The sequence below is a fragment of the Geotrypetes seraphini genome, chromosome 6, assembly GCF_902459505.1.
Source record: "Geotrypetes seraphini chromosome 6, aGeoSer1.1, whole genome shotgun sequence".
NCBI lineage: Eukaryota > Metazoa > Chordata > Amphibia > Gymnophiona > Dermophiidae > Geotrypetes > Geotrypetes seraphini.
In genome coordinates this window covers 198,224,757-198,248,923 of record NC_047089.1, presented here as the reverse complement: position 1 = coordinate 198,248,923, position 24,167 = coordinate 198,224,757, and the positions used below count along the sequence as shown (strand labels likewise).

Sequence of the window (24,167 nt, the reverse complement as noted above, 5' to 3'; positions counted from 1 at the left end):
GTCTTTGTAATTTTTGACGAAGTGAAAAATCAATCCACTTGTACCCATTCTACTCCATTCATGATTTTGTAGACTTCAATCGTATCTCCCCTCAGCCTTCTCTTTTCCAAGCTGAAGAGCCATAACTTTTTAGCATTTCCTCATACAAGAGGAGTTCCATCCTCTTTATCATCTTGGTCGCTGTTCTTTGAACCTTTTGTAATGCTGCTATACCTTTCTTGAGATAAGGAATATTCCAGATGAAGTTGCACCATGAAGCGACACAGGGGCATTATAACATTCTTAGTCTTGTTAAACCATCCCTTTTTTTAATAATTCCTAGCATCATGTTTGCTTTTTTTGACCGCTGCCACACATTGGGCGGAAAATGTCATCATATTGTCTACAATGAGATCCAGATCCTTATCATGGGTGCTAACTCCCAAGGTGGACAGTGACATCCTATAACTGTGATTTGGGTTATTCTTCCCAATGTGCATCACTCTGCACTTGTCCACATTAAATTTCATCTGCCATTTGAACGCTTCCAGTTTCCTAAGGTCTGCCTGCAATTTTTCACAATTTGCATGCGTTTTAACAACTTTGAACAGTTTAGTGTCATCTGCAAGTTTCCTCACCTCATTCGTCATTCCAATTTCCAGATCATTATAAATAAGTGAAATAGCACCGGTCCCAACACAGATTCCTACGGCACTCCACTATTTTCTCTCTTCCACTGAGAAAAATGACCATTCAACCCTACCCTCTGTTTTCTATCCGATAACCAATTCCTAATCCACAACTGAACTTTGCCACCTATCCCATGACTCTTTAATTTTCTCATGAGAAACTTTATCGAAAACTTTCTGAAAATCTAGATACACTACATCAACCGGCTCACCTTTATCCACATATTTTTTCACATCTTCAAAGAAGCGAAGCAAATTGGTGAGGCAAGATCTCCCTTGGTTGAACCCATGCCGACTCTGTCCCATTAAATCATATTTGTCTACATGTTCCACAATTTTATTTTTTATAATTGTTTCCACCATTTTGCCCGCCACTGAAGTCAGGTTTACCGGTCTGTAATTTCCTGGATCTCCCCTGGAACCCTTTTAAAAAATCGGCATAACATTGGCCACCCTCCAATCTTCAGGTACTACAGATGATTTTAGCGACAGGTTACAGATCACTAACAGTAGGTAAGCAATTTCATGTTTGATTTCTTTTAGTACCCTGGCTAGCGCTTTGCCTTACCGCCTCGGCAGCACTCCAGCCCTCCTCCTCGCTCTCCGCATCCTCCCCTTTCACGCTCACTTTGCTTAACTGCAGCTCAATCTCTTCTTCAAGAGCCAGATCGCCCTCCATAGCGGGTCAGCCGCCGGGTTGGGTTAGGCTGGCAACAGCCTGAAGTCTCAAAAGGGCTCCTTCCTGAGCATGTGCAGAAACGCGCTTGTGCGTGCCTCTTTTATAGCATGGGGGAGGAAGAGAGAGAGAGAGCTTCGGGCAGCCAGCAGCCACCGCGGCCGACATCCGCCTCGGCGGGGGGAGGGGGGAGGAGGAAGAAGGCCGTAAGCCGCGCATGCGCACTTCCTAGCTACAGCTCATGGAAAACGGACGCATGCATAGGAACTGCGCATGCGCGGCTTACCGTTTTATTATATTAGATAAAAGACTAGCTAAGTAAAGTTTGCTCTTTTAAGATCTAAACTGCCTATAGAAGGGAACCTACAATTGAGCTTTTCTCCCCAAACCTATCAAAGCTCATGCATACTCAAAGCTAATGTATACTTACTCAAAGATATATTCTTTTCCTGGACATTTTGGGGCATATTCTATAAATGGGCGTCCCAATTGTAGGCAGCGGTAGGCTGTCCAGCAACCAATCAGGATGCATGTTTAAAAAACAAACAAACCCCAAGGCAGGATTGTAGGTGTTTGTCGCACTTGAGGGAGACGCGCGTCGGGACATAAGCTCGTCCAAGGCTGGGCATGGGCTTAGTTTCACTTGGACTGAAGGGCCTTGGGTGAGTTTAAGCAGCTCTAGTCATCTCCCTAGAGCCGCAACAGATGCCTGAAATGTAAGCCAGCAAAATGCCTTAGGTCCCTCCCCAGTGCATACCCGAAAGGGAAATCTTGTCTCACCAATCTACTATATTTCTTCAAAGGAGTGAATAAACATGTGAATAAAGGTGAACCAGTAGATATTCTACATTTGGATTTTCTTTTTTCTTTTTAAATCTTTATTCATTTTACAACTTACAACAAGTGTAACACAATGTAACATTTGAACTTAACAACATCACTTGATTTTGTATCATAATGCACATAAAGTAATTAAATTTAACCCCCACCCTCCCCCACCTTATCATATCCATTCATAATATATCACATAAAATATTCTTTTCGATTAATCTAATCATTATTTAAAAAAAATATTTAAAAAAACGGAATTCCCCCCACTCCCACACTCTCCCTCTTTCAAATATCACATAATAATTACAATAATAGTGATTTACTAAGACCAAATTTATGCTCAAGCAGCTTACCATTAGATAATACATTTTCCAGTGTACGTATATCTGCCATCATCCAATGCTTCCAGATGATTTTAAAACCACCAATTTGAATCTTGGAGTTTAGCCAAATAGTTTGATTTGTTGATTTATGTATTGGAATAGGTGTTAGATTATTTACATATCTTAAAGTTTTCCATGTATCAACTAATGTTAGGAATTTTTAGGAAAGGAATGGAAAACAAAGATGAAAATGTTATAATGCCCTTGTATTGCGCCATGGGGCAGCTGCACCTCGAATACTGTGTGCATTTCTGACTACCGTATCAAAAAAAAGATATAGCAGAATTAAAAAAGGTACAAAGAAGGGCAATGAAAATGATTAAAGGGATGGAACAACTTCCCGACGAGGAAAGATTAAAGCAGCTAGGGCTCTTCTGCTTGGAGAAGAGTTATCTCAGGGAAGATATGATAGCGGTCTATAAAATACTGAGAGTAGAATGGGCAAATATATTCACTTGTTTACTCTTTCCAAAAATACTAGGATTAGAGGACATGTGATTAAGCTACTAAGTAGAAAATTTAAAACCAGAGAAAATATTTCTTCACTCAATGTGTAAATTAAAATCTGGAATTCATTGCCAGAGAATGTGCTGAAAGCAGTTACATAGCAAGATTTTTAAAAAAATGTTTGCATAATTTCGTAAAGCAGAAGTCCATAAGCCATTATTAAGATAGACTTTGGGATATTCACTGCATATTCCAGGATAAGCAGTATAAAATCTGTTTTAATACTTTGGATCTTGCCAGATACTTGTGACCTGGATTGGCCACAGTTGGAAACGATATACTGGGCTTGATGGATCTTCAGTCTGTCCCAGAATGGCAACTCTTATGTTCTTATGTCCTCTTTGTCCACCTCGTTGGTTTTACTTCAGAGCCAGGTATCAGAAAGTATAGTAGCTAACCATTCATAATCGAGGTGTGTATTCCCCATTTTCTTAGGTGTTATGATTATAAAATGTATTGGGACAAGAAGGCAGGCTTTAGCTAAGTCTGAAACTTCATTCTTTTTTTAAGTACTTGTGCATTGAATAAAAGGATTCCAATTGACTTTTCAGCATTGAATTTTGCTTGCTTGTTGAAAACCATTGCAAAAGTGTTAATGTGACCATTGTAAATTTTAACATCAATCATAATTAGACTTATAAGTTTTGAGATTCATATTAACATTAATCATACTTGTTTGGCTTTTGAAGTATTTATTTCAGCAGCCCCTGTGTAAATAGTCTCTTTACTGAGTAAGTGCAGTGTTCTGTGTATGTTGCTCCTCATGCTTGGCTTGCAAAGTGGAATTCCCCCCTCCATTTTGCTGCCCAGTTCTAAGAATTTTAGTGACAAGATAAATAGGTTTAGCCTTTGGATCTCCCATAAAGGAATATGAGGAAGATCAGGTGAAGCCATAAGCCTTTCATTGAAGGAAAATATGCAGGTATGCCTTTCTTCTAATTGCAAATGAGAGATTTTCAGATGAAATTCCTAAGTTTCCTGAAGTCTGGCCTATTGCAGGAGGGACAGGAGAGAGCGATTATTCCTTGGACAGGATAATTGTCAGAGGAGGCTGATCAGGTTCTCTTTGGCATAGCTTTTAGAACAGTGGCCAGTTCTCACTTGGAATGGATGTTGCTGGAACCTTATCGGGCATCAAAGCTGCATGGAGGAGTGGCCTAGTGATTAGAGCCACTGCCTCAGCACCCTCAGGTTGTGGGTTTGAGCCCTGTTCCGCTCCTGGCGACCTTGTGGAAGTCACTCAACCTTCCATTACCATAGCTAGATTGTGAGCCAGCTGGGGCAGATAGGGAAAAATACTCAAAAGTACCTGCTTAGATTGTAAACTAATTGTGAACTGTTCAGATGGCTGCACCAATGGGTGGTATATCAAATACAAACAAATATGAAACATGTATTAATGCCTTAAGATTAAGATTTGTGTGTAAACCTTTTGACGCAGCATCTATTAATTAAGTCGGCATGACCAGCCTCTATAATAACAAAACAACCATCCTATTTTTTTAGCATAAAGTGGAAGTGGTTCCTTAGAACTGGAAAAGGGCAATTGTCAAGGATATAATAGCATGGATTAGTAGCTGGCTGCAGGACCTCACAAAATGTAGCACACACAGGTTGCAGGTAAAAATCAAAACACTTTATGTACATAATGGAAACTAGCCAATCCTGTTTCCTCATAGGCTTGGTTATTCTACTAAAGTCTCTTTAAGCACAGTCACCGTTTCAATAGGTTATTCCTGATATGGCTCCATATTTCAAATAGCCAAGAGATAAACAAAGTTGAAAATGTTATAATGACCTTGTATTGCTCTATGGTATGGCCGCACCTCATTTACTGTATGTAATTCTGGTCACTGAATCCCCAAAAAGATATAGCGGAATTAGAAAAAGTACAGAGAAGAGCAACGAAAATAATAAAGGGATGGGATGACTTGTTCTTGCAGGCCTCGTAGCAGCCAATCACTAGAAGATTTCCACGGGGGGAGCACAGGAAGGCTGCTCCTGCTCTGGTTTACCACTGGGGATCATAAAAAGTACACGGAGGGGGCGGGAGGGAGGTAAAGGAAGGCACAGTCGGCCAGGACAGGACGCAAGAGGGATCCCTCCTGTCCCAGCCCACCGCTGGCCCACAAGGTCTTACAGCAGGCCTGGCGGAGGCCTGTATGGCATCGGGAGGGAAGAAAGGGCTGGGAAGGAGAGGGCTGAGTGCAGAGCCAGGGAAGGAGGGGGGCTGGGTGCAGAGCCAGGAAGGGTAGAGAATGAGGGAGTGGGGCTGGGTGCAGGGCAGGGAGGGAGGCTGGGTTCAGAGCCAGGCAAGGTACTTGAAATCACCTCCCCCTCCCTCCCCAGTCAACCTTTTTTCCTCCTTTTTTGGTGGGAAAAGGGGTTACCTCGGTTTAAATTCAGGTCAGCTTATATTTGAGTATATACGGTGCTTGGGACCTGGGTTGATCACTATTGGAAACAGGATACTTGTCTTGATGGACCTTCAGTCTGACAAGTAAAGCAGTTCTTAGGTTCCTATGTTCTTTTGTTCTTACAATTGGTCTATCTTGGAAATCTTCAATTACATCTTGCACAATCCCTGGAGGCATAGACTTGATGCTTCTTAAAACACGGGATGCAAGTGTCAAGAGCTAGGGACACTCCTCTTTTCCTGGACCTCCCCTCAGGTACTGCGACCAAGCCAGAATACCCTGGGAGGATCCTTGCTCCCTATCCTATTCTGCCAGTGGGCTTTTAATTTCCTTCTCTCTGCTAAGCCTCGCTTTTCTGGCCAGAAAGACTAACCAAACTATTCCCTGCCTTTAAGGTAGCTCAGTTCCAGCCTCATTGTGGAAGTGTTCTTAAGAAAACCCTGCTTTATACCACCCACTTCCTCACAAGGAGTTTGACAATTAGAGGCAGATTGGTTTTACCTTGGTGAAGGGAAAATTTAATCTCTGTTGAAGGAAAGGATAGTGAACTGTCTACAATCTAGTGCAGTTGCAGAATTCAAAATGGGATGATTTTACTGGTAGCTTGTGTCAGACAAATCTGGTTTACTTTGGCTAGCTAGAGAATTAGATCAATGGAATTCACTCTAAGATAGAATTCACTCTAAGGTGAGTGAGGTGAACAGAGACTGTTCCTGGGACTTGTTCTGCTCACTATCTTTGTGAGCAATATTGAGGAAAAGTTAAAAGGAAACATTTCTTCTTACAGGTGAAATTAAGAGTTGCAAGAATGGACATTCTTGAGGTAGTGGCTAGAATGAGAGAAATTGAGGAGTGGTTAAATATTTGGCAATTAATATTAAATGTGAAAAAAGTGGGGAGCTTGTTTCTGACCTGGAGGGATATCGGAGGAGAGTTGTTGGCTGCCCCCAAGTCTCCTGCAGCAGCGGTTCGTTTTTTCTCCTCGACCTAGCTGGCAGGCATTGTCAGAGACGGACCCCTGACGTCATCGGGTCCGTCTCCAACTGATTAAAAAGCAGCCGCTACCGCGGCTATCTTGGGAGCTTGTTTCTGACCTGGAGGGATATCGAAGGAGAGTTGTTGGCTGCCCCCAAGTCTCCTGCAGCAGCGGTTCGTTTTTTCTCCTCGACCTAGCTGGCAGGCATTGTCAGAGACAGACCCCTGACGTCATTGGGTCCGTCTCCAACTGATTAAAGAGCAGCCGCTGCCGCGGCTATCTTGGGAGCTTGTTTCTGACCTGGAGGGATATCGGAGGAGAGTTGTTGGGTGCCCCCAAGTCTCCTGCAGCAGCGGTTCGTTTTTTCTCCTCGACCTAGCTGGCAGGCATTGTCAGAGACGGACCCCTGACGTCATCGGGTCCGTCTCCAACTGATTAAAGAGCAGCCGCTGCCGCGGCTATCTTGGGAGCTTGTTTCTGACCTGGAGGGATATCGGAGGAGAGTTGTTGGCTGCCCCCAAGTCTCCTGCAAGCAGCGGTTCATTTTTTTTCCTCGACCTAGCTGGCAGGCATTGTCAGAGACGGACCCCTGACGTCATCGGGTCCGTCTCCAACTGATTAAAGAGCAGCCGCGGTTGTGGCCGCAGCCGAAGGGGCGTGCCCTAAGGGGCACGCAAGGCCCCTTGGGAGCCACGAGGAGCCAGGTAGTTTGAATCCAAGTTGGTATTATTTATTTACTTTTATAAGTCTCTTACTTTAGAATTACCGTATTTTCACGTAGATAACGCGCACCCATGTAAAACGTGCTCACGGGTATAGCGCGCGGGAAACCGAAAAATATGTAAAAAAAATTTTGTATACCGCGCACACCCGTATACCGCGCATGCTGCCCGACTCTCCCATCGCCACCCTACTCTCCTTTCGCCCACCCTGACTCTCCTCTGGCCACCCTGACTCTCCTTTCGCCCGCCCCGACTCTCCTCTCCCCCTTGAAGTCCTGTCCCCCCCCCGAAAGCCTGATGCCCCCCCCCCCCCCCCGACGTCCGATTCACCCTCCCCCGCAGGACCGCTCGCACCCCCACCCTGAAAGACAACTCGCACGCACCCGCACCCCCACCCTGAAGGACCGCTTGCACCCCCACAGCCTCCCGACCCCCCCCATCATGTAGAAGCTCCTACCAGTGTCCTGCTGCTTCCTCTTGGCGGTCCCGGCCCTTCTGTGAGCCCTGGCCTGCGCTGCTTCCTCTTCCGGCGGTCCCGCCCTTTCTCTGACGTCAAGCCCTCTTGCCCCGCCGACTCCCCGACAATATCGGTCCAGGAGGCAGCCCAAGCCCTCCTGGCTCTGGCGACCCCCCCCCCCCCGCTAGTTGTTCGGGCCAGGAGGGAGCCCAAATCCTCCTGGCCACGGCGACCCCCTACCCCCACCCCACCGTAATGCACTACATTACGGGCAGGAGGGATCCCAGGCCCTCCTGCCCTCGATGCAAACCCCCTCCCCCCAATGACTGCCCCCCCCCCCCAAGAACCTCCGACCGCCCCCCCAGCTGACCCGCCACCCCTCTGGCCGACCCCCACGACACCCCCACCCCCCTTCCCCTTACCTTTGTGTAGTTGGCCAGACAGACGGGAGCCAAACCCGCCTGTCCGGCAGGCAGCCAATGACGGAATGAGGCCGGATTGGCCCATCCGTCCCAAAGCTCCGCTTACTGGTGGGGGCCTAAGGCGCCTGGGCCAATCAGAATAGGCCCGGGAGCCTTAGGTCCCTCCTGGGGGCGGGGCCTGAGGCACATGGGCCCAACCCGACCATGTGCCCAAGGCCCCACCCTCAGGAGGGACCTAAGGCTCCCGGGCCTATTCTGATTGGCCCAGGCGCCTTAGGCCCCCACCAGTAGGCGGAGCTTTGGGACGGATGGGCCAATCCGGCCTCATTCCGTCGTTGGCTGCCTGCCGGACAGGCGAGTTTGGCTCCCGTCTGTCCGGTCAACTACACAAAGGTACGGGGAAGGGGGGTGGGGGTGTCGTGGGGGTCTTCCAGGGGGTCGCGGGTCGGCTGGGGGGGCGGTCGGAGGTTCTTGGGGGGGGCAGTCATTGGGGGAGGGGGGTTTGCGTCGAGGGCAGGAGGGCCTGGGATCCCTCCTGCCCGTAATGTAGTGCGGGGTGGGGGTAGGGGTCGCCGTGGCCAGGAGGGTTTGGGCTCCCTCCTGGCCCGAACAACTAGACGGGTGGGGGGGTTGCCAGGAGGACTTGGGCTCCCTTCTGGCCCGAACAACTAGCGGGGGGGGGGGTTCGCCAGAGCCAGGAGGGCTTGGGCTCCCTCCTGACCCGATATTGTCGGGGAGTTGGGGAGTCGGCGGGGCAAGAGGGCTTGGGCTCCCTTTTGCCCCAATCGTGTCGGGGAGTCGGGGGGGCAAGAGGGCTTGAGCTCCCTCTTGCCCCGATCGTGTCGGGGGTGCCGCGGTTGGCTGGGGCAAGAGGGCTTGAGCTCCCTCTTGCCCCGATCGTGTCGGGGAGTCGGCGGGGCAAGAGGGCTTGACGTCAGAGAAGGGGCGGGACCGCCTGAAGAGGAAGCAGCGCAGGCGCAGGGCTCACAGAAGGGCCGGGACTGCCAAGAGGAAGCAGCAGGACACCGGTATGAGCTTCTACATGATGGGGGGGGTCGGGAGGCTGTGGGGGTGTGAGCAGTCCTTCAGGGTGGGGGTGCGGGTGTGGGTGGGAGCGCGTGCGAGCGGTCCTTCGGGGTGGGGGTGCGGGTGCATGCGAGCGGTCCTTCGGGGTGGGGGTGCGAGCGGTCCTGCGGGGGGGTGAATCGGACGTCGGGGGGGGGGGGAACTATGTAAAAAAAAATTTGTACAATGCGCTCATGCGTATAACGTGGAAGGTTATGCACGGTTTGTAAAAATCGTGTATAACGCGTGCGTTATATGCGTGAAAATACGGTAAATATGGGAAAAAGGAAAATCAAACCGAAAAGTTCAACACCAGCTGTATCTGGTCCCATGGACAGGCATTTAACATTATTATCTGAAATTTCATCAGTAGTACTACCGAATATTGATTCCTCCTTCTCAGGAGCTTCAATGAGTCCCCTTGAACGGACTCCTCCCCTTCACCCAGTATCCAGTGATAGTAGGAATATAAACCCTACTATATCCAACGGACAAGTGGTATCCTCCACTCATATTAATAAGTTAGTATATACTGAAATACCTAAACCACTGATTTTTTCAGGTGGAGTGGAGGAAAATCCACTAACGGAGGAAACACAGGATATTACCCTTAAAGATGTATGGTTAGGTATTTCTAGAGTTGAAGGGTTTCTCAAGACAACGATGAAACAAATGGGGGACTTTTCTCAGTCAGTTTCTCATAAATTAGAAAATGTGGACTCTAATTTAAATTCTTTGGATAAACGATTAAATGTTATGGAAACTCAATGCAATACACTTCAAGCTGTCTCGGTATCTGCTGTTAAAGATTCCACAGTGATACATTCTAAAATAGAGTCTATGGAAAATATGAATAGAGCGAAAAAATCTCCGCTTAGTCAATTTCCCAGTAACTCATTTATTGTCACCTGAAATTTTATTAAGGAAGTTTTTCAAAGAAGTACTGGGATTGGCAAATGCGGAAAATTTTCCAATAAATAGCTATTATTATATTCCTCAAAAAAAAATAGAATCTGCCCAGGAGGTGGACCAGTTGGTCACGACAGAAGTAAATTTGACTGAATTTTTGGAAGATACTCAGGATGTGATCCAGAGTCGGTCCACCCTGTTGATAACATGCATGAGTGAGATAGATAAGATGTTAATAATGAAACTTTATTTTAAAAACATGTTAATGAAATTTTGTGGAGATCTGGTTAGGATTTTTCCAGATGTCTCTAGAGCCACTCAGTTAAGAAGGAAAGAGTTTCTGAAGTTAAAGGTTAGAGTTTTGGCTCTAGAGGCATCTTTCTACCTGAAATTTCCTTGTAAATGTTTGGTAAAGTTGCAGGATGTTGAGTATGTTTTTTGGGACCCCATTCAATTACAACAATTTTTAGTTATGAGAGAACAAAAATGATTTGTTTCATTAGTTGAGAAAATAGAGGAGAAAAATTAGTATCCCAATTCGTTGAGATGAACTGAGAACTATTGTCCTTTATCTTTTCTTGAAAATTTGTTTTGTTTAAAATGTAACAAGTTTCCCCTTAATGTGGGCTTGAAAAGGAATTTTGTATGTATGAATGATTATGTATTGTTTGAGAGATTTCCTTTTTTTCCTTTTGAATTATTGGATATTGTAAGTATTCAAAATTATAATTAAAAAAAAAAGTGAAAAAAGTAGTTGTACATTTGTGGTGCAGAAAGCCAAAGTTAGAGGAGGTAGAGTCTGATGTGCATTGACCAGGAGAAAGATAAGGCAGTGCCGAGAGACATAACCAGCAAAAAAAAAAAAAATTTATTTATTTGTTCAATTTTATAGCCCGTCTTCCCCAGGAGCCCAGAACGGGTTACAAAGATACATACACAAAGTTTCAGGAGCAGAGATATACATGCTGCAGTCAAAAACATGCTACAGAGAATTAAATCACTGAGAGAAAAGAAAAAAATGGAATGGAAAGGAAATATAATAAAAATTAAATAAAGCTAAAAAAAATATTCAGTTCAGCATAGTTCAATATAAGGATCTCTGGCTGTGTGATGTCTCCGACTATTGCAGAGCCCACCAACTTCATGTCAGCTGACCTCAAGGCCGTCCTCTCTCCTGAAGCACAGCTGCCAAGCTCACTCAGATGCGCCGTCCTCCCGACAAGCTGACTTTAGAGAGCAACATTCCCCCTTCACCACATTTCGCTGCAGGCACAAGCATATAGTTCACCACTGACACAACTCCATTCTGGCGGCCAAAGACAGGCAAGGCCCTCCGCTCAACTGGTCCCGCCCTACATCACTGCTCTCGGGGTTCCGTGACTGTGGCCCTGCTGACTGCAGACTCGGCGCCGCTCACTCTGTCCTCTGTGGCCCTTTGCCCCCGCTCTCCTGGCGCCTTGCTTTGCTGGTGCCTCCTCCTGCGCTTCTGTGCCATCTGTTCCCCGGCACGATCCACCGGAACACCTAAACCATCACCAGCTTAATTTCCAGTGACCTCCCTTCATCCTATATAAATGTCAGCTAGGCTGTACGATTTATCTCACGACCCGGGAGAAATACCTTGCTTTCGCCTTCCCCTTTCTCTTAACAGCCATGAAATACACAGAGAAGAGGTGATTAATGAGGAGCGAGGACTTTCCCGAGAGCCTACAATTGACTAGGTTTTTGCTTTCATCGGAAAACAAACCATTTACTGTTGTGCTGTTTTTCCAGAAATGAGCCAAAAAACTCACTTTGAAATTAGTCAACTAGGTGATAATTCTGCTGTACAAGTTGTATTGGGTTCTGGAGGTCGTGCCTCAAAGGATAGAGAGAGGCTCTAGCTCAGTGCTTCCCAATCATTTTGTACCTGTGACCCCATGAATGCAGTCAAATAAAATTGGGTGACCCCTTTGAGATACAGAATAAAGAATCTAAGCAGTTCAAACATGCTTGGCAGTTTAAGCTTACTTAGAAGGTATTGATCTGTAAGAACCCAGGTAGGTTGTGATCAGATTTTATTTATTTATTTAAAAATTTATATACCGTCAAAAACTAAACAGTTTACAAGAATAAAACATACATAAAATGAACGTCACAAAATAAAAAAAAATAACATAAAATCTTCACCCTTAATCAAATTCTTCTGCTCCATTAGGGGTGTTGACCCACAGTTTGGTAAGCTCTGCTCTAAATGGTCCAGAGAAAAATGACACTTGATATGTAAATACTAAAATGGCTCATCAAGTAAGGTAGTTATAGCTGTAACTATACAGCCTGGATACAGCTGTAACTGTATACAGGCTTCTCCCACCTGTCATCCTCCCTACCTCAAGCTTTCTTTGTAAGGTTGCAATTGCCGCTCCTTGCAAGTTAACGCCCATTCCCCCTTCATGCCTTTTGTGTAGACACGTGCGTACTTTGCCCCCACAAGAGCTGCTGGGGGGGGTGGTTGAGATACATATATTTCAAAATTTTTGTTAAATAAGGAAAGGAGGCTGTAGAACAAAAGGTGATGATATGAAGCTCCAAGCAGGCTGACTCAGAAACAGTGTTTTGTTTTTAAAACAATTGTTTTCACAGAAAAGGGTTGGAAACCTGGAATGGCTTCCTTCAGGAAGGTGAAGAGAACCCATTTGGGGTCCCGACCCAAAGAGGAATGAGAAATGCAGGGGAATAAATAAAGCATTGGGATAGTCCTTGTAAGGTTTAGCCCCCAAAATGTAAGGTTTGGAGGGGTAATGTGAGGCGGCCTTACAATCCACCAGGTCCCGGGATCAATACCCTCGCAGAAGATTCTTTAGGAAGTAAAATCAAATGACAAGCACAGCCAGAAGTGATTACATAAAGAATATAATATAAAAATAGGCTTAATATTACAGAAAGGCAATCTTTAGAAAGATACATAAGTTTTTCTGGGTTACAAATGGACAGACAGAAATAGACATAAGCTTTACAAATACAGAGTGGATTCAGAGACTGCTTCTGTGTTCTTGTGAATAAGAGAGCAAAGACTTCCTGATTAGGTGCTGTGAGGACAAAGAAAGAGAGAGTAGTAGAGAGAAAAAGGGGAGTGGGGAGGGTGATGTTCCAAGCTTCGGGGTCCAGAGAGAGAAGGGTGTTGCAGAGAGGAGGCTTTTATAGCTTGGAATCTTATTCTAAATATAGAAACTATTGTATTTCCCAGTATCTTTCTGTTTATAATTTGTAAACTGTATGAAACAATGGTTAGTTTAATTGATAAGGAAGATGTGATACTTGCAGGCATGGTAGATGGGATTAGTCTCTGGCTTCTTTGTCCCATTCAAGTAGCCTATCTTCTTGATAAACAATCAAGTCTGGCTGGATGCTTAATATATGTGAATTCTGTGCAGGAGCATTTAGGGTCTATCTGCATCAACATTCCAGAGTCAGATTGATATAATGTTCCATAGGCCTTTGCGGACGTTGGTTAGGCCAACCAAAAATGCTGACTGCTAGCAATGCTAGGCTGACAGCCCTCACAGAGCAGTGGTTCAGCAGAAAGCAGCAGTAAAGGGACTGAATTAGTGCTTTTTTGGAAGCACTAATTCTGTTTGTCACTGCCATTACTGATTGTAATGGCAGTGACAAACAGAAACATATAACTAGGGAGTCTGGATGTACTATTTTGTCTGTCATTGACTGTGTTACTTATCTTACCAAGTAATATCATCCAGTCTGCTCGCAGGGCAGAAGAAAACTGGAAATCTTCAATTATATTCTAATCATGTGTCTTTCTGAGGTTTAATGTCATACTAATACTTCTTTATTTTTTATGTTATAGAAGGGTGTACTGTATACTCTGCAGTTTACCTGGCCTGCAGAACTAGACGCCTTACTGCTTGTTTTGTTCAGCTAGTTACATGTTGTGGAATTTGACCCTGAGACTGACCTTTGCAATTGAGAAGGGGAAAACACTTGGATAGTGTTCAAGGCATACTCCATATAATTGTACAAGTCTATGCCCATAAAGGAAACTCAACTTGTGCCAGAAAATCTCAGTAACCATCAATGTTTTGTTTTCCTAGGCATTTCAGAATTTGCAACCAATTCGGAAAAAGCCAGTGACTACTTATTTCCACTGCTGAAGTTTGCAGCAGGACATATCCCCCGTGAAAAACACAAAGAAACTCCCCTTTATATTCTTTGCACTGCAGGGCTGAGAATTTTGCCTGAAAGGTATTTATTTATATGCGTGTGTTCGTGGTTTTGGGACTTGTATTTGTATTATGTGCCTTATAAATCATTTTGAATATCATATAGAAGATGAAACATGCAATCAATAAACCAAATTTGGGTTTGTAGGTGACAGTATTACCTTGAAAGACTTGAACTGTTTGCTATATGTGGCTTAATACTTGTTCATTTTTGCAGCCAGCAGATAGCAATACTAGAGGATCTACGCACAGATATTCCAGTCCACTTTGATTTTCTGTTCTCGGACTCTCATGCTGAGGTTATTTCAGGGAAGCAAGAAGGTAGGTTGAGTCTGTATCAACAGCTAAGCTTTCAACTGTATGGATCTCTGCCATTACTGCTGTCTTAATCTAAAAAAAACAAAATGCATAAGGAAATAGGGCCCGGTAAGGAGCATTCTCGCATTTTGTCGTGTTAATTAAACATCTGGAGTGCCAATATGTAAGAAATTCTTTCCTTCTTGACTGAGTCCACTTTGAATCATCTGGGTATATATATATATTCTTTCTCCCAAAAAAAGAAACTTGTTTCAAACTATAGTACAATCTCAAAATCATTTCTTTATCCTGATGAAATACTAAAGATACTATTAATGTAGCTCGACCAGACAATTCAAGTTTTGATGACTCCAGAAGTGCTGATAAGTCTTGTTCAGTGGTTGTTATCAATCAAGAATTTCTTACATTTCGGGACAAAGTTGTTTCATTGGGTGTCTCCTTTCAGTTAAGATTTCCCTGTAAATGCTTTGTTGTATTTCAAAATAATAGGTATATTTTTTATGACTCAGATCAATTATGTTTCTTTTTAGAAGGGAAAGGAGTTTCGTTTGCACCATAGTGATTTCCGGAATAACTGAAGTCCATCGTTGTGCCATCGGTTTCACTTTAATTTCCTTTTATTAATGATAATATGTGTTCTTCCAAAGAAGAGTTTCCTTTTTTGTTTCCCTCCTTCTTCTTGATTGAGGACTATGTTTAAGTTAAATATTGCTTTTTGACTTACTTTATTTTACCCAATAGAAAATTGGATCTATTAATTTGTATTATTACCTTCTTGATCTATCTTGTTTATCCCAATAGAATATTGGATGTACAGTGGTACCTCGGTTTACGAGTGCACCAGTTTGCGAGTGTTTTGCAAGACGAGCAAAACATTCGCAAATTTGGTGCCTCATAAACCGAGCTTGCCTCGCTGTACGAGCGCTGCCCCCCCCCCCCGCTCGCATTGTCCCCCCCTCCACCACGATCCTACTCCCCCCCCCCTGAGCAGCCAATGACACCCTTTACCCGACTTGGCACCAGTGCCGGTGCCCGAAGATCCTCCCTCTTCTGGCGCGGCCTGGGCTGGGCGGTGCGTTGGAGATCCTCCTTCTTCTGGTCTGGGCTGGACTGGCTTTGAGCATTTGCGCATGCTCAAAGCCTTCTGGTCTCGCTCTCAATCTCGGAGAGATTTGAGCATGCGCAAATGCTAAAAGCCAGTCCAGCCCAGCCCAGAAGAAGGAGGATCTCCGACGCACCACCCAGCCGCGCCAGAAGAGGGAGGATCTTCGGGCACCGGCACTGGTGCCAAGTCGGGTAAAGGGTGTCATTTACTGCTCGGGAGGGGGGAAAGTAGGATCGTGGTGGAGGGGGGACAACGTGAGTGGGGGGGGATGCTGGTTTGCAGGGGGGGGGAAGCTGGATCGCGGGGAGGGGTTTGGAACAGCGTCGGATTCCTCAAGGGGGGGGAGAATGGAGCAGCGCCGGTAGCCTCGTGGAGGGGGAGGGAGGAGGTGGAGCCAATCAAAGCAGTTTCCCTTACTTCCTATGGGGAAACTTGCTTTGATATACGAGCAATTTGGTTTACGAGCATGCTTCTGGAACGAATTATGCTCGTAAACCAAGGTTCCACTGTATTAATATCTGAATATTACCAGTTAGGCACAATTCTGTACTTAATTAAAAATTAAATAAAGAAAAAAAAAAAGATCTGGTGTGCCATAACTGCACTAAAATAAAGTGTGCACTGATCAGAAGCCAGAAAAGCAGCATACTTTGAAAATAATCTTTACCCTCTTTTTAATTAGCTATATATTTTTTGTTAGAGTATTAAATCTTAATGCTATCAGGTAGCATTTGATTTTTGGCTGCTTTTGAAATTTTGCTTTAAAAACCTAAATTTTGATATAAGGCTGTTTTGACATTTTATTTGAAGTGGATAAGTAGCCTAGTGGCTCTGCAGCAGAGAAAGCCAGGGATCAGATCCTGCTGTTACCCCTTGTGACTTTGTGGATGTTAATTCTCTCCATTGCTTTATGTACAAACTGGAGCAGGACATAGTATATCTGAATGTACTGTGAGCCACCCTTGGGGTAAAAGTGTGAACTAAATCCAAATAAGTAATTCACAGGAAAAATTTTCTTTTGTCTCATGTTGCTTTGGTGTTACATGAACCACTGATAAATATGACACTATTGAGCCACATCATTTTAAAAGCCAGAACTTTATAATATATCCCTCTATATTGTTGTTCCGTAGTCCTAGGCCTATAATATAAGATCAAATATAGCAACAAAGTATAGAAAACATATTACCAAACCTTTCTCTCTTGAAAATCTGAACAGGATAGGTGCAAAATCTATATATACCACGTATCAACAAGAGATCCAAGAGGAAAAAGAACAAAGAACCGGCATGGCTTACTGTAGCTTACAATCAAAAACGGACGAAAACTGGAAAAAGCACAAACAACATCAACGCAGGTGCCATAAGGCAGTAAAAGGGGCCAAAAGAGACTACGATGAGAAAATAGCCAAGGAGGCAAAAAACTTCAAGCCGTTCTTTCGATATATTAAGGGGAAACGACCTGCGAAGGAAGCGATGGGACCGCTGGATGACAAAGGAATAAAGGGAGCGCTAAAAGAAGACAAAGCAATCGCTGACAAACTGAACACATTTTTTGCGTCTGTATTTACCGAAGAGGATATAGACAGCATACCGGAACCCATCAGGCTATATGCTGGAAGCGAAGAAGGGAAACTGACAGGGTTAACGGTCAGTCTAGAAGAGGTATGCAGGCAGATTGATAGGCTTAAGAGCGATAAATCCCCAGGACCGGATGATATCCATCCGAGGGTCATTAAGGAACTGAAAGGGTCTATAGCTGAACTGCTTCATCTAATAGAAAATATGTCGATCAAATCGGGAAAAATTCCGGAGGACTGGAAGGTGGTGAATGTTACACCGATCTTCAAAAAAGGTTCGAGGGGAGACCCGGGAAACTACAGAATTGTGAGTCTGACCTCGGTACCGGGAAAGATGGTAGAGTCACTGATAAAGGACCACATCATTGATCACCTTGATGGACACGGGCTGATGAGAACCAGCCAGCACAGTTTCAGCAAAGGCAGATCTTGTTTGAGGAACTTTCTGCACTTCTTCGAGGGAATAAACAGGCAGATAGACAAGGGTGACCCGGTCGAAGTTGTATATCTGGATTTTCAGAAGGCATTCGGCAAGGTTCCGCATGAACGACTACTTTGGAAAACTGCGAGCCATGGAATCAAGGGTGAAATACGCACGTGGATTAAAAACTGGCTGGAGCATAGGAAACAGAGAGTGGGGGTAAATGGACAATACTCGGACTGGAAGAACGTCACTAGTGGGGTGCCGCAGGGCTCGGTGCTTGGACCCGTGCTCTTCAACATCTTTATAAACGATCTGGACATAGGTACGATGAGTGAGGTGATTAAATTTGCAGATTGATACGAAGTTATTCAGAGTAGTGAAGACACAGGGGGATTGCGAAGATCTGCAACATGATTTAATCAGGCTCGAGGAATGGGCATCGACATGGCAGATGAGGTTCAACGTGGATAAGTGTAAAGTGATGCATGTCGGTAACAAAAATCTCATGCACGAATACAGGATGTCCGGGGCGGTACTTGGAGAGACTTCCCAGGAAAGAGACTTGGGAGTTCTGATCGACAAGTCGATAAAGCCCATCCGCGCAATGTGCAGCGGCGGCAAAAAGGGCAAACCGAATGCTGGGAATGATAAAGAAGGGGGATCACGAACAGGTCGAAGAGGGTTGTCATACTGCTGTACCGGGCCATGGTACGCCCTGACCTGGAGTACTGCGTCCAGCAATGGTTGTCATACATTACTCGAAAGGGTCCAGAGAAGAGCGACTAAAATGGTTAAGGGGCTGGAGGAGTTGCCGTACAGCGAAAGATTAGAGAAACTCGGCCTCTTCTCCCTCAAACAGAGGAGATTGAGAGGGGACATAATCGAAACATTCAAGGTACTGAAGGGAATAGACTTAGTAGATAAAGACAGGTTATTCACCCTCTCCAAGATAGGGAGAACAAGAGGGAACTCTCTAAAATTGAAAGGGAATAGATTCTGTACGAACGTAAGGAAGTTCTTCTTCACCCAGAGAGTGGTAGAAAACTGGAACGCTCTTCCAGAGTCTGTCATAGGAGAAAACACCCTCCAGGGATTCAAGACAAAGTTAGACAAGTTCCTGCTGAACCGGAACGCACACAGGTAGGGCTAGTCTCAGGGCACTGACTTTTGACCGGAGGGCTGCCGCGTGAGCGGACTGCTGGGCACGATGGACCACTGGTCTGACCCAGCAGTGGCAATTCTTTTGTTCTTATGCCTTCTGGAATGTTCTACCAATTCACAAACCAGCCCTCACCCACTTATGTGCCAGATTTATAGAGAGTGACACAGGGACAAATCTTCATCTACTTAAAATTGTGGTCGAGAATGATGGCGTTTCACTACTAGGGACCCAGCCTTGAAAAAGCGCTCATCGTGAAACAGGTTGGTGAAGACACTCCCTAACAGTGACCACAAAATTAAAGCTAAGTCTTAAGAAATAATTTATTTATTTATTAAAGTATTTAAAAATTATTATAAGATAAAATTACAAATATGAAAATTAAATTAGAAATTGATCCAGGGAAGATTTTCCACATCAAGCTTAACGTAATTAAATAGTTTTAACGTGGAGTGGTGCATCTGAGGATCAAGTTAGCATTCAGGTGGCTGATTTCTAATGAGGAACGAGCTCTGGTAGAAGTTTCATATGAATGAATGCTTAAGAAAAGTTTTTTGTAAAAGAGTGCAGTATTATTGATTGTATCCCACATATCCAGCAGCACAAGGGGATGTTTCAGTGTCATATCCCATTTTTTTAATGATCCACTTCAAGAATTTGCTGTCATTTGGGAATAACTCAAGCCTATACATACGTGAGGTGACAGTCTGGGAGGAAGAGTGAGAAGACAGCTGTCACTATTTTGGCAGGCCCTTTTTGCTAGGGAATTTTTTCTAGGGAATTCTTTGCTCCATAGCCAAAAGGAGTATCTTAATCTGCCTCTGCATGCCTTCTGGGAAGGTGGGTTAGGAGAGGGGGAAGGAAGGGAACAGCAGACATTGTGGGGGAGAAGAGAAAGAGATTTTGTTCCTGTCCAAGTATGCACATGCATGTAAATGCAGAATTGAGGATCTGCTTGGAACAATCCAAACCTGAGTGGCATTAAAATATAAACTTGAAATTCTGTTCTTGACAGGCAGCGTGATAAGTGCCAAATGATATGAGGATGAGGTTTCTTTGTGTTTCCTTGTGCTCACACCCTGGACAGAATGTATTTGAAATGTTCAGTTTTACTTGAATGTTACTCCCAGGTGGATTGTCTGAAGGAGTAAATGAGAGATTCTGTATTTTTTGGGTTTGTTTGTTTTTTGTTAATTCTGGATCACAGTGTTATTTCAGTAACATAAAATAATGTTTAGGATTGACGAATAGAAAAGTGATGTACTTTTAAAAAGAATCTCCATTGGACTCCTATTCTTGCCTTTTGTTTATTTTAGGGGTGTATGCATGGATTGGCATCAATTTTGTTCTTGGTCGATTTGACCATGTTGAGGATGGTAAGTAAAAGTCCATTAACTCTACCTTCTGAAGTTTTATATTAGCACACCCTGTGGGTTATTTGCTAGGCTGGGTTTATATTCAAGGATAACCTAGGGCACCACTTTTTCATATAGACTAAATGAAATTAGAACATAAGAATAGCCTTACTGGGTCAGACCAATGGTCCATCAAGCCCAGTAGCTCATTCTCATGGTGTCCAATCCGGGTCCGTGCTGCAATATTCAATACAACATTTGCTGAGGTAGCCCTTCTACTGTGTGTTTAATAAATTTTAATTCCTTTGAGCAGACTTATTAGTATGCCACTGCCAGCCATAGATGTTATAATTGGCTGCATGTATTCATCATCCAATCTGCTTCTTTTATATTCAAAGTGTGTAAAAATATATAATTTTTTAAAGTTATTTTTATAAATATCGTTTTTTTGAATTTTTATTTCTTTTATTTCTATTTCTCATTCACTAAAATGCAATCTCTTCCATCAACTTTAGTAATTTCATATGAGAAAAGCAAAATAGCTTAAAGCCATATCTCTGGCTTGTGCCATCAATGCCTTAATCTTCTTGATGCCGGAAAGGCACTGGCTGACATGTTTCGCCATTAGGCTTTTTCAAGATCAGCCCCCTCATCGCGTACCATCCCGACTCCAATTCCTATGACTAAAGTTGATAGAAGAGATTGCGTTTTAGTGAATGAAAAATAGCAAACAAAGAAATAGCAAAAAAAATTTCCAAAAAATGATATTTATAAAAATAACTTTTACAATTATATATTTTTACACACTTTGAATATAAAAGAAGCAGATTGGATGATGAATACATGCCATGAATGATACACGCAGCCAATTCTAACATCTATGGCTGGCGGTGGCATACTGATAAGTCAGCTCAAAGGAAAATTTATTAAACACAAAGTAGAAGGGCTGCCTCAGCAAATGTTGTATTGAATATTGCAGCACGGAAAACTGATTGGTTTGAGGTATTTTTCTTACTTTCACATGGGTCAGAGCACACATGCTTAGCAACTGTGCACACACAAGTTTTGCTGGCTTTCTTTATTGTGAATATAGACTAACTGCATGCATCACATCGAGGCTGAAAAGTTGCACATATGGGCCAGCAAAAATTAGAGAAAACTCTGAGGGAGGGGGACAGAGTTCTACAAGGGCAGTGCTGAGAAGAGGCAGAAGATGAGGGAAAGTATGAAGGTGCTGTTGCAAGCTGAGAAAAAGAATTGGCATTAACTGCCATGATCGACAGAGCCAGGGGTGGGGGCGAGCGGGGGAGGCAATGAATAAGTAAACAAATAAGTGTGCCTGCATGTGTTTGTGCATGTTCACCTTTTCCTATGGTGAGAACAATGTCTTAAATAGAGCTTCCCTTTGAAAACCTGAGTTGGAGAAATCCATATACTAAGTGGAGGCATGTTTTCAGCTTGTGGAATTTATCTTTCTAACTATTTAGTTACCAGTGCAAATCCTTTTCAAAACTGAGATACCAAAGAAAGCTAAATATCATTTAATGTTGGTTCTTCCATTTCTGAAGTGGTTTTTCACACTTAAATCTTTCTAGATTTATACTTTTGACATGTCATCTATAAATCTCATTCTGTAAGGCAGTCCACTCATTTGGTTTGTACCAGAGGCAATGGAATACAAAAATGACTTCTAATTTCCTAGTCCTTGGCCCACTGCTGTACCCATTAAGCCACTTAATTTGAAGCATATGTTTGCAAAGTCCTCACACTTACTTATAACATATTGTTGTCTCAGTACCCAGAACTAGACATATGCTGTTTCTTCAGAGGTGAAAGGCTAAAGGGAAAGCCATAAACAAAGGTCCAAGACGATGGAGCAGAAAAAGAATGAATGTGATTGTAGGGGGGAGGGAGTAAATGTGGGTTCATAGTGGGAGCCTGCAAATCTATGCTTGCATAGAACCTAATAGAAGCATTCATATTCCATGGACATGCTTTCATTTTGAAATTTATTAGTGCCTGTGCAGGTAAAGGTATGCACACCACTGCATTCACATTTCTCTCATGAATATTCCTGAAATCCTGACTGGCTGGGGTACTTCCAGGACCAGGTTTGGGAATCACTACACTAAGTTATAATAAAGTTATCCTCAAAATGGATAATGGTAGATCACTAGACTAGAGAGGACAGTTGTTCCTCATCTGTCTGGATCTGTTCCACTTTTTATAAAAGTGTGCTTAGAACATAAAAATTACCATATTGGGATAGACCGAAGGTCTATCAAGCCCAGTATCCCGTTTCTAACAGTGGCCAACCCAAGTACCTAGCTAGATCCCAAATAGTAAAACAGATTTTATGTTGCTTATCCTAGGAATAAGCAGTACACTTCCCCAGTCCATTTCAATAATAGCCTATGGACTTCTTTTTTAGGAAATTATGTTACGGTACTTACCGTGGATGGCTTTGGGTGAGAAGGCATTGGGAGAGGTTCCCAATCCACTCTTAAGGGGCTTTTGGGAAGTGGGCTTTTGGGAAGTTGGTGGGCAAGACTAGGGGGATACACTTTCTTCCTATTTTGTTTGTTCCAAATTTTCAACCGGGACAGGAGGGTGGGGTTTTCAAGAGATGGGCTAGGCAGGGCCACCAGTGCTTTGGCCAGTTCTTAGAGGGGTCGTCATTAAAACTTTTCCTGAGGTTCAGACTCACTGTTGAGGACGCCCATGCGTAGGGGTTGTATCTCGACCCTATATCAATTACTACATGCTGACATAGCTAGGAAAACATCTTACTTGGTGGCTTGGGAGGGGGACTTGGAGATTACTTACTCAAGGACTGAATGGGAGCAGATTGTATTGCGAATTCATCATGTAGTGGTGGCGCCGCAATTAGTGGAAAATGCCATTAAATTTTTAGTGTGGTGATACATCACGGCAGTGTTGCTACACAAAATGAATAGTGCCTGCCCCGCTACATGTTGGAGGGGCTGTGGTCAGAAGGGCACCTTATATCATATGTGGTGAGAGTGTCCCCGGATTACTGGCATAGAGGGATATGGGTGACTAAAATTACGCCAGGTGTACACCTGGTTGGGCCTCCGCATGTGCGGATCGCCGGACTTGATGGACCGAAGGTCTGATCCGGAGATGGCAGTTCTTATGTTCTTATTATGTGGGTCAGCTCCTTCAGTGCCAGGTGGTCATTAGGGCAGAAACCGCACTTTTGGGGGTGATTCCAGGGGGGGTGGAGGACACCCAGGACAAACTGGCCTGGTTGGTTTTTACAGCGGCCCAGTTGGTGCTATCTTTTTATTGGAAGGATTCTACGGTGCACATAAATTGGGGTGGGTTTGTGAACGATATCGACTGTCTGCCTTATTGTCCCGACGATGGCAGCAATTTGTGGATATTTGGGGAAGGTTCCTTGAGGTGGCAGGTAGGCCTATACTGGGCCTGGAGGAGGGTCCAAGGGGGGTTGAGTATGGGATTGGTCTGGTTTCTTTTTGACTGTTCTTTGTTTTTCTGGGTATGGAGAGGGAGGTTTTGGTGGATGGGGTTAATCTTTCTGCCATCTTGGGGGGGGAGGGAGGTTTCACTTGGGAGGAGGTTTCTAGGGGATTACAGGGGTAGGGTAGGAGATTGCTATCGATTTAGTGAGTTTATAGGGCTGTTGATGTTTTCATGCTGCAAGTATGGCTGTATTTTGTGTGTTTCATTTGTATCTATGCAACTTTTAAATAAAGAATTACAAAAAAAAAAAGGAAATTAACCAAACCTTTTTTTTTTTTAACCCTGCTAAGTTAACTGATTTCACCAAATTCTCTAGCAAAGAATTCCAGAGTTTAATTACACGTTGTGTGAAGAAATATTTTCTCCAGTTTATTTTAAGTCTACAACTTAGTAGCTTCATTGCATATCCCCTAGTCCTAGTATTTTTGGAAAGAGTAAACAAGCCATTCACATCTACCCTTTTCACTCCA

At 43.9% G+C, this 24,167-nt stretch overlaps 1 protein-coding gene across 5 annotated transcripts in view; it reads left to right on the top strand.

Moving 5' to 3' along the window:
- ENTPD4 (ectonucleoside triphosphate diphosphohydrolase 4) overlaps positions 1–24,167 on the top strand; it is a 53,203-nt gene that overhangs the window by 12,166 nt on the left and 16,870 nt on the right. For all 5 annotated transcript variants that reach the window (XM_033949616.1, XM_033949612.1, XM_033949613.1 and 2 more), the window contains exons 4-6: positions 14,122–14,272; positions 14,468–14,571; positions 20,152–20,211. In XM_033949616.1, coding sequence (XP_033805507.1) covers positions 14,122–14,272; positions 14,468–14,571; positions 20,152–20,211 — 315 coding nt within the window. The remainder of the gene's footprint in view (positions 1–14,121; positions 14,273–14,467; positions 14,572–20,151; positions 20,212–24,167) is intronic.